The 20,063-nt window shown below is 40.4% G+C and overlaps 1 protein-coding gene across 7 annotated transcripts in view; it reads right to left on the reverse strand.

The window, feature by feature from the left end:
• The window catches only part of LARGE1 (LARGE xylosyl- and glucuronyltransferase 1), a 276,790-nt gene that overhangs the window by 91,422 nt on the left and 165,305 nt on the right, over nucleotides 1-20,063 (reverse strand). For all 7 annotated transcript variants that reach the window (XR_015772471.1, XR_015772470.1, XR_015772469.1 and 4 more), the window contains one exon: nucleotides 19,545-19,716. Coding sequence is in view for 3 of the 7 variants with exons in the window: in XM_014256670.2 (XP_014112145.1) it covers nucleotides 19,545-19,716 (172 nt within the window). In the remaining 4 variants the exon portion in view is untranslated. The remainder of the gene's footprint in view (nucleotides 1-19,544; nucleotides 19,717-20,063) is intronic.

Here is a 20,063-nt window from a genome sequence, read left to right on the forward strand (position 1 = left end):
TCTATAGAGCAAGCTTTTTGCTGAACAACAAACAAGAAACTGCACACTTTCTTTTTTCCTGACATCATAATTTTTAAGTAGGTCTCCTGATCTTTGAGGGTTTTACCATGGTAGAGCATCCTTTTTAAGGCAGGTTTCAGGAATTAACCTCTCAAAATCAGTACTTCAGGTCCACATATCCCCTCTTACGCAGATGTTTTTTCTCCTGTGTGCAGAAGGCTGTGATGATACCTTTACTTTCTTTGGCACAGCTATCTGTGTATTTTTCAATGCCAGGGTTTTTCAACAAAAGTGGTATCACTTTGGTAGCCATCAAATGTTCATGCAGCTCACCAGGACACAATAGAGATGAAGAGACACTGGTCCCATACTGAGAGCTAACTGGCAGAACTTCTTGTACCTGTGTTTTGTGTTAACACCAGTGGGCAAAAAAGCACCACACAGTCCATCACTCACTTCCCCTCTCCCTCAGTGGCACTGGGGAGGAGGGGGAGGAAGAATAAAAGCAAGAAAACCTGGGGGTCCAGATTGAAAGAAAAAAACAAAACCAACAAGCAATTGTTTAATAAGTGAAGTAGAGGAAGAGGGAAGGGAAGAAAACAAAGCAAAACAAGTGATGCCAAGGTCCCTCCTGTGGGTAACTGATGTCCAGCCAGATCCTAATCAAAAGATGCCTAATCCCCTAAAGCTGCCTCTTTTACCTTTTAGTGCTGAGCATGATGCTGAATGCCATGGAATAATAACTCTTTTGCTGGTGAGAGTCACCTGCCTGGTTGTGTCCCATCCCAGCCCACTGAGTGCCCACCAGAGAACACACCATGGGGCAGAGCGAGAAGTGGGGAAGGCTTTGGTGCTGTGCAACCACAGCTCAGCCAAAGCTGGAACATGAGTGTGCCGTCAACACTGATTTGGTCACAAAATCTAAACCCCAACACCATATGAGCTGCTACGAAGAAAATTATTCCAGACTTTCAAGGAACTTCCCTGTTAACTGCATACACAGTGCAGATTCAGTAAGACTGGTAAACAAAGGAGTCCAAGCCACGCTAAATCTTTTAGCATATTTAAACATTTCAGCAGATAGGAGTGAGCTTCAGAGTTAAAGTGTCCTGGCCATCTTGTCTTTATTTGGGTTTTTCTGCACTATGACCTCTTCAGGAGACCTGCCAGTGTTCCATGGATGCAGTATCTCCTCGCAAGCAGCCGCCTGTCTTTGGAACTCTGTCACCTTTCTCCTCCTGAGAATCTTCTAGGGAGGATTTACTGCCCTGCTCAGCCATCACAACCTACTGCACATGGGTTTTTTTGCTATGCTCTTTTGCCAGATGTTTCATGGACCCTGGGGTAAATGTGACCCAGGTTTTGAGTGAGGAAGTGAAAATGTTAAAGGGGGTGGGAAAATGCAGGAAAGTATCTTGCCAGTATAAGACTGCATGAGTCATGTAAGGTGTATCAATAATTAAACACTAAAAAGAATGAAGCAGAACAAGTGTGGATAGAGGTGCATCCCAAATATGGGCTGGAACTAATGAGGCTTTTCTTTTTACCATCAGAGAAAGTTTATTACATATACTTCAAAGGCAGCTGCCTTAGTGAGCAGTGGAGGTGGGTCAGATACATCCTCTCCACTGACACTCAGCATAAAAGGAGAAGCATTCATAATGGAACGGCTGAACTGGGTATGAAAATAATAACCCATGACTTTGAAAAATTTTAAAGAGAGGATTAAACCCAAAAATAAGAAGAGAGGGACCAGAAGACCAGCACATTAAATAAAAACAGAATCCTGTAGTTATTGCACAGCTACGAAAAGTGTGTGCTGATGCCATATATGCTCCTCGTTCTGACCTCTGCCCAGGTCCATAAAACCTGACCTGTGATAAACCTGGCTGTTAAAATGCCTCTACTCTCCATAGCTGAGGCTGACCAATTAAATGTTAACAGTACTCAAAGTGGGGTAAAAAACACCCTGATTACCAGTGTAAATGCCATCATACACAGAGCTATTGCAGACACCACCAGAGAAGAAATGTTACACAGAGACCTACAGAAACAACAGCGCAGGTGGGGAAATTAGCAAAAAAAAATCGTCATGTAAAAGGCACAAGTTAATAAGCTTGAGGAACAGAAACTCAGAGAGAAATACTGAATGGGGTGAAAATGTGTGGAAAGCGGTATACTAGACAACAGAGAGCTATGATCCGTCGTGCTTTTTGCAGGAACTGGAAGACAGGAAATGCTTGGTTCATGTTTCACTTGTGAGGCTGCCTGGCACTCAGCCCCTGCTCCAGTTAGACACTCCTGCCTCGAGTGCTGAGTCTTGCCTGAACTTGTAATGTGGAAACTAATGTGGAAAGAAAAAGTGCTGGTCCTTGCTGACAGCAGACAGGCACACCACATCTGTGTAGCACCAGATTTCTAAAATGCTCTTTTAACAGAGGTATAACAGAGCTGTAGGCTCAAATTCAGCTGTTTCTCTTGCACTCCACAGTTAAATCGACTTGTGATTCTTCACAAGAAATTGTATCAGTTTGCAAGTGAGTAATTATTAACCTGCCACTGATAGATGCAATGGTATTTCAGGAACAGGACTGTGCCACTACAACACGGGCTATACTGTGTGCAATAAAAACAGGGGATCCTTAAACAACAGCTGAGATGTAAATATACAAAGCCCAAGCTATTCCAAATGAAAGCTATCACAACTTCTCTTTCACAATCACCAAATTTTTCCACATTTCACAGTTTCCAAAATTTTGGTTCCTTCATTTTTTCTTGATTTTTAACAGAATTTCCTGCATTTTTATTTTTCAGGAAAAATTAATCTGAGCATAGATGGTAAAAGTACTTCTAGGAGACCTCTGCTGACCACTTAAGTCTCTTGTCTTAGGGAAAAAAACCCCACTGTACATCTCACACATGCACTGTTTTCTAATTAAAAGCTGGATTCTCATCTAATTTTCCCCAATATAAATCCAAGGACAGCTTAAATGAAAGTAATGAAATTGCTCTGGATTCAGTCTGTGGCAAATGAGACAAAGGATCTTGGCCTCACAAATGCCTCCCTTGACATCTCTTGAGATCTCCATTAGTAACATGTATTTTTTAAGTGAAAAATGCACCACAGTCTTGCATGATCCCCTGAAAGAGAAAATGGTGGTTTTTAATACATCAATTCTACACAGTTACTGTGAAATTTTGGTGAGATCTGAGAGGAAATGGTTACAACATCCTGCTATCTCAATATACCACCTCACCAACAGCACTAGAAATTCAGCCGTAATATATAATTAAGTAACTTGTTTCAGTTTGAATACATTCTAAGCCTATAAGGAAAGACTGTGATGCAGCTACACCTGTCTTCCTTCTCAAGTCTCATTAGTATTAATTATTTACAATTTCACTCATGGAAGTTGCTGGATTCGACTGATTTCAATATATTGCCAAGAGATACTAATTCCACTTGCAGGGCAGGAAATGGCCATTGGAATTGGTAAGGGTTCTTCAAGCTTTCAGGCTATTAAAACACTTGTGACAGTTCTTTATCCTGATTCATCTGAAGGAGTTTGCTTCCTCTCTGCCCTTTCACAATGGACTATGAACAAGACATCGGAGCTACAAAGCTCCTTGGAACAAGCTTGTGTTTCGTCTGACAGCTAGGCCAGACAGAGGCAGTCTCTGCAGAGAAGAACAAAAAGTACCAGTTATTTTGGGTATCTTAAGAAGCATATCCTCAGAGCATCTTTGCAGAGGTGGACATGTAAGCTTGACTTCTCCCTACCTGCCCCCACCCCCCCCAAAAAAGCCCTCAGCCTTAAATTACAGCTCTCCTGTCCCTGCTTTCAACTCTAGTTGCAACTTCCTTCAGAGTTGATCATTGCTTTTTCAAGCATTAGTCACAAGGGGACAAAATAATGAAAGGTGCTCTCCAGGTCTCAATACACTTTCCAGAGATTACTAACTTAATCTTTAGTTCTTAATTTTGACAACCTGGAAACCTTACATATTGTTAGAGAAATGATTAAACATCTTCCTCTTCTACCAAGGGATAAATTAAGACTAATCGCAGCTTGGGATAATGAAAATCAAATTTCTCCTACTTTAGAATCTGCCTTCCAAACTTCATCTTAAAGAAATTTGCATTTCAGTCTGCCTTCAGTGTGGAAGTCAGAGCTAAATAGCAAGGTACCTTAGGACAATATATTCCAACCAAGTTAGTCCAAGCCTCGCTCCATGCTCATTAGTACACAGGTTCTGTTCAAGAATGAATCACCCAGCAGAGCAAACCTCATACACAGTCAAATGTGGGCACAGATGACATTTCTATTGCATTAGCCTGAACACATGATTTGGAGTTTGGGCTGACTTTAAGGTTACTATGGAAAGACAGATGGTATCTGATCCAGGGTAAAGTTTGTCACAAGAGTTAATCCTTTAGTATTTTAGAACAAAAAATGAATCAGTGACTTTATACCAGATACCACTTAGTGCTAGGCAGCTATGACATTCTCATCTCTAGTTTTTTACTCATTATATCACTAAACAGTGACCTTCATCAGTAAGTCTGCACCTCATAATTTTCTACCTTTTGGGGAAAGGTTAAGTACAGAACTGGCTCTTAGTGCTCTGCTGAAAACACATGGTGATGGGGAAGACATGAAACAGGTTGTAAACCATAAGAAAGGTGAAAAACAAGGCAGCTCAAACATTGGTGTCACACCTTCAGTGACAAAGCAGCTCTGAAGCACAGGAAGAACTCTTGTCACTGAAACACACTGATATTCATGTGTCATTTTTGCTGTAAATTGGGTTAGGACAACATCTGATTTGTTACAGGGTTTGCAAAGACAGTACTGCAACCTGCAACTCCTCCTTACCTTTGCTTCCCCTTAAAAGGAAATCTCCCCAGATTCTCCTTCTGCACAGGTATGTATTTCAGATCCAGATCTAGATTCCTCCCGACATGATTCCTGATATTGCAAACTTGCTTCTTTACCTGAGTTTATCTCACAGAGTAATCTCAAACAAGTGCGGGAAAAAGGAAAAAGAAGAATAGAAATCATATTGCATGCTGGTCAGTATTCAGTAATTTAACTGAAACAGGTACTAGTTTCAAGGTGGTACAGAAGTCCCTCTGAAGTCTAGCTACATTTTTTCAAGTAGCAAAAAGTAGAAGTCAACATCAATGTCATAAAAAGATGAAGGAAAAGGAGAAGCAAGTATTTACAGCATTTAAGCTTTGATTTATTAATTTGAAAGTTCTTGACTGGAAAAATTAATTGAAGAATAACAAGGAGGAAATAATGTCCAATAAAACCTGATTAGACTGGATGGAAGACATCTTAATCTGGAAACTTCAAGATCATGGAGGGGCTTTCCAATACCATGAAAATGAACAGTAAGAAGCATTCCAGGGTGTCATTTCTCTGAACAGGTTAGAGGGAGGCATTCAGAATGCAAGAAGGATATCCTCTTTCCAACTACTTACCAGTCCCAGGGCTACATAATTCAGAAGGAGGCCTGGAGAATTGAGGGTCAAATGAGAGGAAGTAATAGCAGACTTGTCTAGGCCTACAGAGGGGTCAGAAGCCATAAAGCATAACTGTAAAGAAATTCCTGCTACCTGCGTGACCTTGGCAAGGGGAATTCTTGCAAGACCCAGCTGGAAGCTTTTCTATTCTTTAAAACATGCATATCAGGAATGAAAAGTTTTTTCATCATATTGCAACTGACTACAGGAAACTGATAGACCTGTGCCTCCCCATAAAAACAGTGATCAATAACAATCTCCACAGTTGCCTAACTATGCTTCTCTAATCCTCTTTCCAAATAAGTTGTGTGGCTTGTCATAAAATTATGAACCTGTAAGCTCTGTTTGCTGGGACAGAGTATATGCTCTGCAACGGGTCCATAATTTCAATATGAAGTTTGATAGCAAAGATGCACACTAATCTATGAGACATTAGGAGAGCTGATATGCTCCAGTGGTCCACTGCTCCAGACAGCTACATAATGAGTAGATGGAGATGCAGATTAGTGGAGGGAAAAGCTCCATTACTATTCTTTTCAAAGCCAAGAGGCTCTGAAGAGCACAGCATTAAAGATATCACACAGGAAGGGGGAAAACTCCTCAATACAAAGAATCACAAACAATTTAGGGACTTGCCAGGTCCCAAGCAGCACCTGAGGCTTGTAGGCTATCAGTATGCAGCTGGAGCCAGCTCTCAGCAGGAACCCCTCTCAGCTTTGTGAGAGGCTGCCTCGTTCCGCAATTTTCACTTCAGCCTCTGAACACTCTCAAGGAGCAGCCCCATGCAGAGAACTTTAAAAAAGTCCCATACTTTCATATCTACAACTATCATGGCAAGTTGTTTTTACACTAATTCTCTGGTACATAATCAAAGCCCTAACTCCTGTTTTGCTGGGGTTTTTTTGAGTATTTATTCATGTGGACTGATTAGCTAGCCCCGCTTTAAGCGCAATACTTCTGACCTCCAAGTCAAGCAACAGGAATTTATTTTTACTCTTTTTCTGCTCTCAGTCAACCATGACACCAGATTTTCTTCCTGAGTTTAAACATATGCTTCATTTTTTTTGCTTATTATGTCATTCTGTCACTTTCTGAAACCCCTGTAGTGTATTGTGATACACCTGCAAAAGGCCAATGTTAAATACATTACGTGAAGAAGTAAAAAAAAAAGGGATCTCATAAAAACTCACCCACAACAGCATGTTTCTATGGTAATGCAGGACTGCTTTGGGTTGTTATGGCAACTAAACCTTTAAAAGCAATAGCATAAAACCAAAGAAAAAAAACAAAAACCAGAGCTTCATCACTGTTCTTCTCAATTTTATAAATAATTCTCAGTCCTCCTTCCCCACACAAGATCTAGATTGGATGTTACAGTGATCAAAATGCTTTAGGAAGATAAAGAAAACCACTTGGCTTCACAGAAATTGTGGTGTGGAGCATCTCTTAAAAACTATGACTAGATGTGCTTGCACATAAACAAATCTCTGGCACCACAGAGCAAAACAAATAAAAAGGTGGTGGCAGTGGCAGTAGACTAATTGCTAACTGCAGCTAAGTGGGGATGGTATCTCCACTACCAACCCTGCAGAAGGGACAGGCCAAAATTACATTGAATTAAATGTTGTGTTAGCTCCTTAATGCTGCCATGTACTTCATTATTTCCTTGGCAAGTGTTTTTTTTACAGTCAGATGTCACTGCCAAGAAAATGAAGGAAAATTCTAGATATGTGCACTTGCCTCTATATAGATTCACAGAAATTTACTGTGATATATGGTGTTTTTAAATAATCTTAGGTTTCAAGATATACCATCCTGACTAACTTGGGATGTGTTGCCACCTCTCCCTTTTCCTGTTCCTTCTTCCTGCTCTGTATCCTCACTCTATTCAATCTCCACCTTGCTCTCTCCTTTTTCTATCAAGTTATGTCCACTTCCCATTATTACATTTGAAACAATTAAATGATCACGAGACTAGAATTGTCTCCTGTGTGAACATTCTCTTCTAAATCTGCTGAGCTGCCTCAAAACTGATACCCCAGAAGAGGATCCCTTTGCTGCCCTGCTTATGCACCTCAGCCTTCGTGCACATCAGACCTGGCTGAGGTCACCCAACTCCTTTTACTTGTGACCCATAACAGGGGGTTAGAGTTGAAAGGAGAACGTATTTAAAGATTGCTCTTCCTTTCACTGTTTTTTTTTATTCACATCTTTTTTTAGTTAGTCAAAAAAAAGAAGCTGTAAGTTCAAAGCAGGAATGTTTATGTAAATCAGGGAATACAGGAACTATCATTCTTTACTGATAGAAGCCAGTGCCATCCTGTTCAATGTTTTATAAAAGTAGTTCTTATCAGCTGAGATGAGCTCTTTCAGGATTTCAGGACACCAGGGTGACAACATTCAGATCATCATTTCTTAGTAGCATGGGAATGAGCATGAACCTCCAAATACTGTCAAAAATTCGTGCCAATATGACTCTTCAGCAAATTGGCAAAGCCCTAGAGAATGTCACTTTGCACCTGCAATAATGATATCCTGAAGCACACAGAAGGAAATAGTATTACTGTCTATTAAGCAGAACATGTGCAGGAAGACAATGCAATGAATTAATGAAATTCAGGAGACCTTGTGCCACTTTCAGAGGCGACGTGCATTTCAGGAAGTTGCAGTGAGCATAAACTGGCAGACATTTAGTGCTGATGACAGAAAAGTGGTGGCATTGAGTCAGCCAAGGACAATTTTAAAAGAGGAAAAGTACGATGGCTCACTTTGCTGTAGGGCTTCAGTCCTGCTCCAAGTCACACTTCTCAGCAGGGCAGAAGCAGTAAGCATGTGCTAAGTCCTCAGATGGTTCATGCTCTGGCACATTTGTCAACAGCACCACTGAAGGCTCTATCACCTCCTCTGCTATCCACCTCCACCTCTGTTCCCACCACACAAATTCCCTTAGTGTGTCAGAACAGCACTTACTTGACAGCTCCCCCAGTCCTTAAGCAGAGAGGAAAAAAACACTACATTCCCAAACAGAGACGTAAGCGGCTTCAGGATTACACTGCGTTGTGCCAGAAGTTAATGGTTTTCAAGAATCTGTTCTGCTGACGTTCAGTCCCAGCTCCAGAATGAATCCCAGAACCACACATACCAGAAGCTGCTGACACAGGGCTTGCGTTACACCAAAGCAGGAATACCATCACCTTAGATCTTGAGTATCTTTTAAGTATTTAGGCAGTACAAAGGAAAAATAAACTGGCCTGGCTTTTCACCAGAAGGTGTCTAATGTGCATCTCTTTTACTGGCATGAACTTGGGCAAGATATACTGCAACTATGGATTTTGCACTTAAGGTCTGAGTTCTTTTCAGGACTATGAATTTCACTGCGACTAAATGCAGGAAATAAAATATGAATACAGAAAAGCTGTGGACACATTTTGTCCCCAGGTTGTACTCTTATGTTTATCAATCACCTTTCGGTATGCATCTAGAAGGAGTAGGAAAAAATTCTTTTTGTTGTTAGCAGTATCTCAAAGGACAAAAGATATATGCCTTGAGGAATCAGGGGAAGTAATGCTCCTCTGTTTAATTGAACTGCTTGGCCCATGCTAAACGTAGCTAGAGATTACTGCAAAGAACATGGAGTGGAGCCAGCTTGAAATTTACGTAAAATAAAGACACTTGAGAGATGCAGAGTGAAGTGGCCCATTACTGACCAAGCTAATTTTTTTTTTCTTTTAGCTTGCGAGGATTAAAATAAGGTGTTCGAACATCCCTGATTCTCTACATTAATTGGAAAATGAAAGAATGTGCAGGTTCTACTTTTCCCACATAATTTGACTGATTACTGATTTCATTTACGTGTCTTACTTCTAGTTCATATAGCTGTCCCCAGGTTCTGCTCATGGTACATTTGTACACAGTCTTAGTGCAGTTATGTAATAAATTGGTTTAATTTTGTACACGCATTTCCCTCTTCCCTGGCTGTGCAGAGAGCAATACCATGCACTCACCCTGCTGATGGGATAATCATGCCATTGACCTCTTGGCAATATGTTCTGCCTTACAGCTTGAACCTGAGAGACAGCTATTCCCTACACCACTTTACCCTATGCAAATCCATGTGCTGCCAAGGACAGTATTACAGGCATAATTTGCAGCATGAAACCAAAAAGGTGAAACCTTGAATGAGAGCTTTGTAATTGGAAATGGGGCCTGAGGTCCCTAAAAATATGGATTGTCAATGCAGAACAAGGTAGGCTCAGAGAATGTGCCTGGTTTGGAGAGGAAGAAAACAGAATATCAAGTTATTACAATGCACATCACGGTTAACAGTGAAAAGTGTATGTGCTTGATAGATTGCACGTGATTAGAATGAGGGCCTTAGGCAGGGAAATCTAACTACTAAATATCATTCTTTCTTTAGTCCTATTAATACAACTATCAGACCTTAGAGTAAACTTCATTTGTTACGTGAATGACCCATGTGTCTCTTCTGCTTGGCTTTTTCCCACATGCAGAAGTTACTAATCATTACACATTAATAACTGGTGAACAGGCTCCCTCCATATTCACTGTCTGCTCATGCACTCGCTCTGCTTTACTGTCACCAAGGGAATGCAGAGTGACTGGCCAGAGGGATAAGTACCCAGGCTTAATCTCTGTGCTCCACCCAAGAAGACAGGCAGACATCAATGTTTGGGTTTTTTTTCATAGTGCTCTAAACAAAATATAATTAAACAAGTTGTAAATTGACAGGGTATGGGTACTGAATGCACCTGAAAGGAAGCAGAAGAATGTGAATAGACTATAGGAGAAAGCAATCAACCTAAAACATTTATTGGTGGACAACAACTCCTGATTGATGTCTCCTTTTCAGTTTGGATGGGGGAGCTATTATTTTCCTCCTTGGTTTCTTCCCACCCGTTTTCTCATATATTTTCCTTTCAGCACAGCCTACTGGCATCTCATTCCCAGAAATACATTTTCCTCTGCCAATAACAAACATGCAAAGCAGAAATGCTCCTTCTCCTAGTCTGTACCCTGTGGGAGCTGGATTTTCTAGCTTCTGAGGAGGCACAGCTTTTGCTAGTCAAGGGAGATGGGGATATGCACTTTGCTCCTTTGATGCCGTGCTCTGCCCTGATTTCTCTTAATAAATATTTGCAAGGCAGTTCAAAAAAGCTCTAGGTCCATTCTCCACAGCTGGAGTATTGGAGATTAATAGAATTAAAGTCTCTTTAAATCCTGAAGAAAGAGCTTAGAGGAGAAACTGTATTTTTGCTTTAACACTGGGTGAGTCATACAATGTTTAGTTTGGGTGTTTGATACATCATAGCATCTAAGCCAAAAAGACAGCTGTAGAATGAGTGGCAGCTTAACAAAGACTGGAAAACAATAATGTAGAAAAAGCACTAGACTGATGTTCAGAAGGTAGAAAAAATCCTCAAAATTTCAGTGTTGCCAACAAGATTTTATTACAAATCTTATAGCATGTGGTGGGTTTTTATTCTAAGAACTCCAGTTGTGGTATAAGAAGATGAGAAAAAAATACCAGCTTTCATTTATAATTAAAATATCCCTAGCCCCTATGGGAAAAAGCCTGAAAACATGACCAAAGGGTATCCCTTGGAAATCAGAATGGAAAAATAACTCAAATCTTTTATTTTATTTTAGAATTTACCTCACCATGAGTTATACCCTATCTCTATGCATGGTTGGCCTTTCACCTCTAAATATTTCTGCCTGATGGCAGAAACAGACAAAGAACCATTCAGCTAAAATAGAACTACAGATGTTTCAGAAACTGCAGCCATTCTATTTTGGCAGCAATTCATAATCAGAATTTTCTGATTATGTCCCTTGTCACATTAAAATCCATAAACTAGAATGTGCACATGCTGATCCATATAATAAACTCTCTCCCTTGGAGCTCATTTACTGAGGTCAACCTTCTCACATACTGGCTTCTCAATAAAGGAATATCACAGCAAAGCAAACTGCAATTAGGGGAAAAAAAAAAATAGAACTTCCATCCAGTCAGCTTATCTGACAAGTGTGGAGAGAGAAAAGTGTTTTCTTCACTAGACCCACAGAATCAGCAAGTCCTTCCTCTTTGTTTGATCCCCTCTTAATTACAGTCACCAAAATTAACCCCCAGCCACAGTTAGAAACTTGTCTTTTCCCCCAAATACCCCAACCCTTTAATTTCTTTCCCTCTTCACCAAAATAAATCAGTATTATCCTATAGTTTCACACACAGATGATGACAGCATTGTGAGACACTGGAGCACAACACTCCTCAATATTTCTATCAGCTATAGCTAACTAATAAAATTCTTTATCAACGAAGTTTCAAAGATTCTGTAGCAGAAAAAGAAGAACACATCACAATATAACAATCAAGAACAGAAAATCTTAAGCAGATAGAGCCTCCACAGGGACCTTTTCAAAGAGAAACTATTTCATTTGTGTAATAACCCTAGGATGAGCTATGCACTGTAGTCTAACCATTAAATACTTACACAAATCTTTCAGAAGCTAACAGATGTTTCTTTTATGAGCAAAGACAAGTGCCATTCGGCCTTTTTAGACACTTATAAAAATTCAGATAATTTTAAGCTATTTTAATAGCTGCCTGACAATTTTATTAATGCACCCTGCTACAATATGATCCTGTTTCCTTCACAAAAAGACTGATTCATACCATGGATTTTTATACACACTAAGGTGCATATTGCTAATGCCTTCCTCTTGATTAGCAAGAAAAGAAAGCTTGTTTTACTGACCAGAAGAAACAGAAAGATCTCTGCAGGATTTAACATGAACACTGTGTCAGCCCGCAGAGATCCTGTCTGAAAATCATCTGGAAGCTTTAATGATTTACTCACTGTAAACTGACAGACTGAACTACAGAACCTGCCCAGAATCAATTCTGTGGCTCAAATCCTGCCTTGAGCCATAGGTGTCAATGAATTTTAAATTTTAATCTTGGCAACAACTGAGTATTTTACATTATCAAAAGAACAGCATACCTATAAAAAGCACAATCATTGCAGGAGAGTCAAGGGCTATGACAGGTATAGTTTATTAAAACAGGGCTTCACTGGTAGAGCCAAATTCAGGGAAATTTATACGGCACCTGCTGACTGCCTGCCTCTCACCAGTGACATCAGCATCTCACTTTCTGGAATGCTACATTCACATACAAATGGAAAGTTCTGCATGCACTTAACATTATAACCTTATGTACAATAGTTCTTGTAAGAATATAATTACTAAAATCCCTACACAAGATGCTTAAATTTGTGGGGCTTATGATTTTTCTCGGGTGTTTTGTCTGTTTGTTTGCTCGTTTTCCTGAAGAAGCTGCAAAAACAGTATGAACCTAGACTGTTACCTCAGGCTTTTTGCAGAGCAATATGCCAAAGCACCCACATGCTGAGTGTTTGCAAATTTTAAGTTTGGGATTGACTATGTGCCAGTCCCTCTTCAGCTCTGGGCACTTGATCCTGCACCAAAATCACTGCTGACCTTTTCTGGTATTTATGATGTCAATATGGATTTTTATCATTATTTGAGCTCCTGACACAAAGCAAATAGCTTCTATAGCGTGTTTTTATTCATGCAAAATATGAACATGTGAATCTCAGTATTCCTGTCAAGCTTGCCATTTCTCCTTCTTGTATGCTTGGTTAATGGAGGTCACCTTTCCAGAGAAGACTTACTTGTATAGATGAACACCAATTGTAGCTTATATTCTCTGGGTGACTTAATATACAAGTAGACTTATTTGAAATGTGCTAGAGCTAAGTATTATACAGCCTCTGTTGTTTAAAAGTACTTAAAATATTCATCAGCTAGCTGGATTGTGAGGCCAACATTCAGTAGTAGTAAGACATCACTGTACAATACAGCCTCTGAGTTTTGACATGTACTTAGAAATATCATAATGCCCTTTGATGTAGCGTTCAATTTAACACAGAGCTCCTCAACACTGATCTCTACAGGGATTATTCAGGTCTCATTTGTGAGTCTCAGCTGTGACTCATACAAAGCAGTGGCCTAAAGGAACAAGGCAGACAGAAGAATTGTCACCTAACAACATAAAGCACAAAGAGAGTCTCTTGCTATTTACATGTGGAGCACCCAGCACACAGCGACTGTGATCCAGAGTGAAACTGCAAATTTTAAGACATACAATTACAATGACTGCTTTAGTCAAGTCCCAAATAAATTAAATCCTGAGAATCCATATTTAACACCCAGTAAAACTAAAAATCACAGCCTTGGAAAAAAGAACCCACATTGCAGGACCAAGAGTTTGTGTGAGCAAGAATAATAAAACAAATAGCAGATTTGGCCTTTAAAATAATTTTAAGATTGAAGGCACAGAAGATAGTTTTGGACTCATTTTTGTCTCAGAAGAATTTGCACAGTTTCTGCAATAAAAACATTGGTTACTAATCCTTATTGTCTGAAACACTCTGAAGCACTTCATCCAAGAATACACTATTCTTGGATAAATTTGAAGAAAGTCCCACACTTTTGCCCTTAGGCTAGGTACTTTCTCAAGTTTAGAACTGTCAAAATCTAGTGAAAATGACTAGGAAACATAATCAGTGTCAGCTGAGTCACAGAAAACATGCATGACAGGTTATCTTCACCAGACTGGCTTCAGACTCAAACCTTTGAAGTCAATATTTTGGAGGTGTATCTCAGTCCTAGAGGAAAACATTCTACCTATCTACAGAGCAAGAGAGAATGAGGCTGAATCAGAAATGTCCAAACCCCAGCTGAAAAGCTGGATATAACTCTTGAAATTTAAGTTATGGGTTCCCAAAGACAGATTTATGCATAGAGATTGAAGCTTGTATATGAAACGATTAATAATTACACAACCCTCACTAGGAGAAACTGTGAAATGTTACATAGCTTGAGATACTGTTTCAGGCTACCAAAGAGAGGTGTGAATATTTCCCAAAGCCTAAGGTTGCCACTTCAAAGGAGAGATTTTTTAATTTCTGCACTCTGCTCAGAACAGTTGGATCACTTATTGTAAGGGTGTATGCAAAGAACTTATCAGGAAAGGGCAGAAGAGCAATAATTTACAAAGAAATCCTACTGCCTTTCTTCCATCTACAGAGCAAATGGAGTAGTACCTTTACCACCTAAAATATTAAGTTACTATGTAAGGGTCTGATCTTTCCAGCAACTCTTAAAATGACTGGAATAAGAACCTTTGCAGAACAAGAATTCTGGCTACTGCAGGTGCTATTTAAGATACATTGTAGACTCTTCTACACAGCAAATCAGATCTGGTTAAATTACAAGACAGTCGTAAATCTGAATTTCTTCCAAGCATGGTGTCCGAGAAATAAGGAATCTGAGCTACTGGTCTCCCTTTATCACTGTTTTTGTTGGGAAGAAAACTCTTCCTAGGCACAGAAAGAATCACAGACTCTAGGACCTCCTCTCTACATGTGGCTGCAATTTGGGAAAGGCTGTGCTGGACTGCCTCATCAGTTATCTTGCAGCAATCTGCAGACGGAAGCTCTTTCCTTTCCTGCACTGATGTGAAAAATTCTTTAATTTGCTCAAAAAGCATCCTAGTATAGGCAGGTTTATAATGGTGGCTTCTAGCCAGCAACTGGTTGTGAGAACATTTCTAGAAGGAGATCCAGTGGGTCTAAAGCTGCCTTTCTAACTGGGGTTGAGTGTAATGACAGGTTCCTTTGGAGCCTAGCATTTCCCTTCATAGGAGTTTTATTACTCTTCTGTTTATGTAATATTTCAACAAACATTCTACATTGCCCCCAAGAAATCTTCATGAACTTACCTGGGACTTCTGAGAGAGAAACAAAGAAAAGATTAAAACATTAGTTTAGTAAAATATCCTTTGGAGGAATATTTGGGGCTCATGACACGAGACAATCTTTCAATCTTTTGTAATGCGTGCAAGAGAAATAAAAAGACACGTAGGAAAAATTGAGAATCACCACAGAATTTAGGCCAAACTTTTACAAAGCGGTAAAAGAGTATCAGTATCTCTCCAAATTACTTGCCCTTCCTTCCTTCCATTTCCATTGAATCATAGAACAATACAATCACTTAGGTTGAAAAAGACCTTTATGTCCTACCACCAAAACAACACTACCAAGTCCACCAAACCCTGTCCCTAAATACCACATCTACACAGCTTTTAAATGGAGCCAGGGATGGTGACTCCACAACTTCCTGGGCAGTCTGTTCCAATGCTCGTCAACCCTTTCTGTGAAGGAATTTTCTGCTCCCCTTCTCTGGACACATTCCACCCCCTTGGTGTCTTTATTGCGGAGAGGGGCCCAGAAATGAACATAGGACTTGAGGTGTGACCTCACCAGTGCTGAGAACAGAGGGACAGTTCCTGTCCTCCTCCTCCTGCTGGCCACACTATTGCCCATTAGGTCAGGATGTCACTCACCTTCTTGGCCACCTGGGCACACCCTGGCTCGTGTTCAGCTGCTGTGACCAGCACTCAGAGATCCCTTCCCACTGGGCAATTTTCCAACTGTTCTGCCCCAAACCTGTAGTGCTGCATAGGGTTGTTGTGACCCAAGTGCAGGACCTGGAACTTTGCCTTCTTGAAACTCACAGAACTGGCCTTGGCTCATTGTTTCAGCCTGTCCAGAGCTTTCCTGCCCTCCAACAGATCAACACTCCCACTCAACTTGCTGTTGACTAAGCCTGCACCTGATCCCCTTGTCCAGACCATTGATAAAGATATTAAATCAAACTGCCCCAAATATCAAGCCCTGGGAGACACCACTAGTGACTAGTAAATTTATTTAGCTCCATTCACCACTACTTTCTGGGACAGGCCATCCAGCCAGTTTTTATCCACAGAATACATCTATGCCATGGGAAGCCAGTTTCTGTGAGAATGCTGTGAGAAACCACATCAAAAGCTTCACTCAAGTTTAGGCAGACAACATTCACAACCTTTCCCTCATCCACTAAGAGTCATCTTTGTCACCGAAGGAGATCAGGTGGGTCAATCAGGACCCGCCTTTCACAAACCCATGCTGCCAGGGCCCAATCCCCTGGTTGTCCTGCACATGCTACATGACAGCACTCAAGGTGATGTGTTCCATGACCTTCCCTGGCCCAAGGTCAGGCTAACAGGCCTGTAATTCCCCAGATGCTCCTTCTGGCCCTTCCTGTAAATGGGCATCATATTTATTAATCTCTAGTCCACTGGGACCTCCCTACTTAGAATCTGCTGACAGATTCAGGGAGGTACTGCCCCTGGCTGGCTCCCTCCCTCACCAGCTGGGTCAGGAAATCATCTTCCACACACTCCACTGTTTCCTCTCCCAAATGCTGTATTTCCAGCAGACCTCTGTCACCCTGAAAATTAAGCCTTCTAATCTTGTTTTCATAGTTTCTAGCCACTTTCCCAGGAAAGTAACTACAAACATAGATGTTTATACATTCTTTCAAAGAAACATCTTTTGATGGATGTTTCTCATGACCAGTGTGATTGGGAAGGTGGTAACCTAACTATCCAATCCCTGGTCATTGTTGAGAATCTATAAATACTAGAGTCACAAAAATAAAAGCCTTCTTTTTCCCTGTTATACATTGAACCATGTCTGTGTGAATCATTCCATGTCCTACAGCGACAGACCTCAGCTAAGTAAGTTCAACTTACCTCTCTGGTAAATTCAAGCCCACCACAAGAAAAAAGGCTAGCAACTGTGAGACTTCCCAGATGCTTACAGAATATTTCGTCTGCCTCCTCATTCCTCTTGAGTGGCCTACAACAGATTCTCACCATGGTATTTGGTTTGTTTGCTTTCCCTCTGACTCTTACCTTTAAACACTTGATTCTGGTGTCACCATCATCAAGGTCATCTTTGCTAATGGAACTGCAGCCTATGACACAGGCTGGAGAACCAGCCTGTGCTTGGACACTTCCTCTCTCTGCAGCATTTAGGATCCAAAGTCCTCTCCCACCCCAGCTCGACACCTGGGGCTATAACACTGTCTCATCTACTCTTTCTATGTGCATGACTGCCTGGGAGATGAGTAAATGTAGATGCTGACCAATCTATTGCCAGGATTAAAATCTGTGGAGAAGCAGGTGGTCAGCTGGAATTGAAAAGACACACAGGACAACCTGCAAAATCATGCATTTGGGAGTTGTGCTATGTACGTTATGAGGGCAGTAGTACAGGAATTCTGTCGCCATGTCTAAGTTAGAGTTTTTCACATCTCTAATCAAATGAACATTCTTGCCTAGCTCTATGGAGACTGATTTACTCCAATGTTTTATTTCCATTAATTATTCTTCTCCATATTTCCGTATTTTTTTGCCTGTATTTTCTTTCAATCTTACATCTGCCTCTGCTCCATGTTCATTTTTTTGCAAACAGTCTTTATGCTTGGTTTTATTCCCCCAGTAAAAAAGCAAGGGATCTTCACTGAAATTATGACAGAAATTATAAGCAAAGAGACAATCCCCCCTCATTGTCTCAATTCAGGCTTTGCTTTCTTTGACCATGCAGTCCTCTATGCCCAAGTTCTGTTTATCCACATTTCTTTTCCTGTTGTGATGTGATATTACACCACATAGTCAGGAAAATACTGCTATTAATGGGACAGCTGCACACAGTACAACAGCATAGCATTACTTCCTATACATTTATGTTACTTATGGTTGTCAAGGTAAATGTGTACATGAAACTCAAGGTTCAGTGGAGAGAGAGGCTTGGTTAAGAGGTCTGAACAATACCTGAAGAGGAGGAAAAAAATTACATTCCTTAATGAAGAAAGGTTGTGAATAATTAAATTAAGAAAAAAGGTGAATACTTCTGGCTTGCTGAAAAGACATCAGTTACACTGAATTCCACAGAAGGGAATGGAAATAAATACATGAAGAAGTAAGCACTAGAACCCAGTCCTTAACACAGAGCTGAAGATAATAGGTCCTGCCCCGGAGCTGGGTACTGGGAACAGGAGGCCTTGTGGATTTCAGCAGGGGATAATTACAGTAAATGTGCTCTTTCCTGGCTCCCTCCTAATGGAGTGGTGTATTTTGGCTTCTCTAAATAAATACTCCCATTTGCTTAGGCTGACTTTGCTTGAGATGATTTTGAGAGAGCTGATGAAACGCATCAAGGCTACACTTTTGCAGGGTTGTAAACCTTTAAATCAGGATGCTGGAATGCCTCTGCACTTATCTGCACTGTAATATGTATGCTGAGGGCAAGAGAAGAACAACAGGGTATGTCTCTGACTCTGAACAGCTGGCAACACTGGAACCTGGGAGAATTAAATGGTTTTAGTGGCGTGCTAGCCAGAAAGTGCTCTGCTTTGTGACAGGGTAGTGGGGAACTTTTTTGTAATCATCTCCTTACAGTTACTCTGGAAGCCTCCCTTCTCAGAACGACTATGAAGTACATTTTCAAGGAGCTGTGGGAAATGGGACTAGGTGGTGAAAACTATTTTAGTTGCTTAGAATCCAGACCCCTTTATCAACTCATTAAGAGGACCAAACAGCAACTTATTTCTATTCTATGTGTAACTGTGCTCCCTTCATTTTCCTCCCCAGTTCAAGAATGATTCCCAGCTTCCTTCATTCTCAGTGGTTACATGGAACAGTTACACTGAAAGTAATAATTCAGTTTTATTAATAAAAGAAATAATAAAATCCAAGTTCTTCAAAGAGGTATTGAACGGTACATAACTACAGCATGCTCATAATTCTTTATCATCTACTGCATTGTCAGGCTCTCACCTGCCCCATATAATCAGACCAATAAAACAAACTACATGTATCATTGGTGTTGCCAGTCATCCTACACAGAACATCATTAAGAAAAGAGCTCACAAAGAGAATAATTATATTCAAACACCAAAAACTGAAAGAGTGAAAACATTTTAACAAACCTCAGCTGGCCCTTTCACGCCCGCTGTATTGCTTGCCTCATCGTTCTCCCCCCCCCTTCAAATAAGGACAGTAAAAAAATCATTAAAATACCTTTGAACTTGTGAAAGACGGCCCATAGCTCAGCAATGTCAGTGGCAAATGTAATGTCTGTGTCGAGGACAATGACTCGCTCAAGATTGGAAGGTAGAGTCTTAGTCAGAACCAACTTCATCAGCCCGTAAATCCCAGAGTAGTGTTTGTTGGGGATCCAAGACACTTCAGACTTGACAGGAAATGGGAAGTCGGAAAGAGGAAGAAAAAATAATCTTCATTAGAAAGAGAAAATTTTCCTGACACTAGTTTTTTGTCATAGTAGAAGATCTCTGAGGTGGAAAGTCATCTAAGAGGCTGTTCTTAAATTTGTTTCAGAAGCTCTGAAATACACTGAAGTTTCTGAAAGCTTGGGGAAAAAAAAAGTTCTTTGAGACAACCTCTTCACACAACATAACTAAAATTAGTTGAGCCTTTCTGGTCTGGTAGAATTCATTCTGAGACTTCCATGTGTTCTGATAAAACTGAAATACACTTTTAGTCTAAAACTTCAGGTGTATTGTACATTACTTTCATTTT

Source organism: Pseudopodoces humilis, chromosome 5 (genome assembly GCF_049639895.1).
Source record: "Pseudopodoces humilis isolate 2021_Gansu_Grassland_sample_001 chromosome 5, ASM4963989v1, whole genome shotgun sequence".
In the NCBI taxonomy this organism is placed as follows: Eukaryota; Metazoa; Chordata; class Aves; order Passeriformes; family Paridae; genus Pseudopodoces; species Pseudopodoces humilis.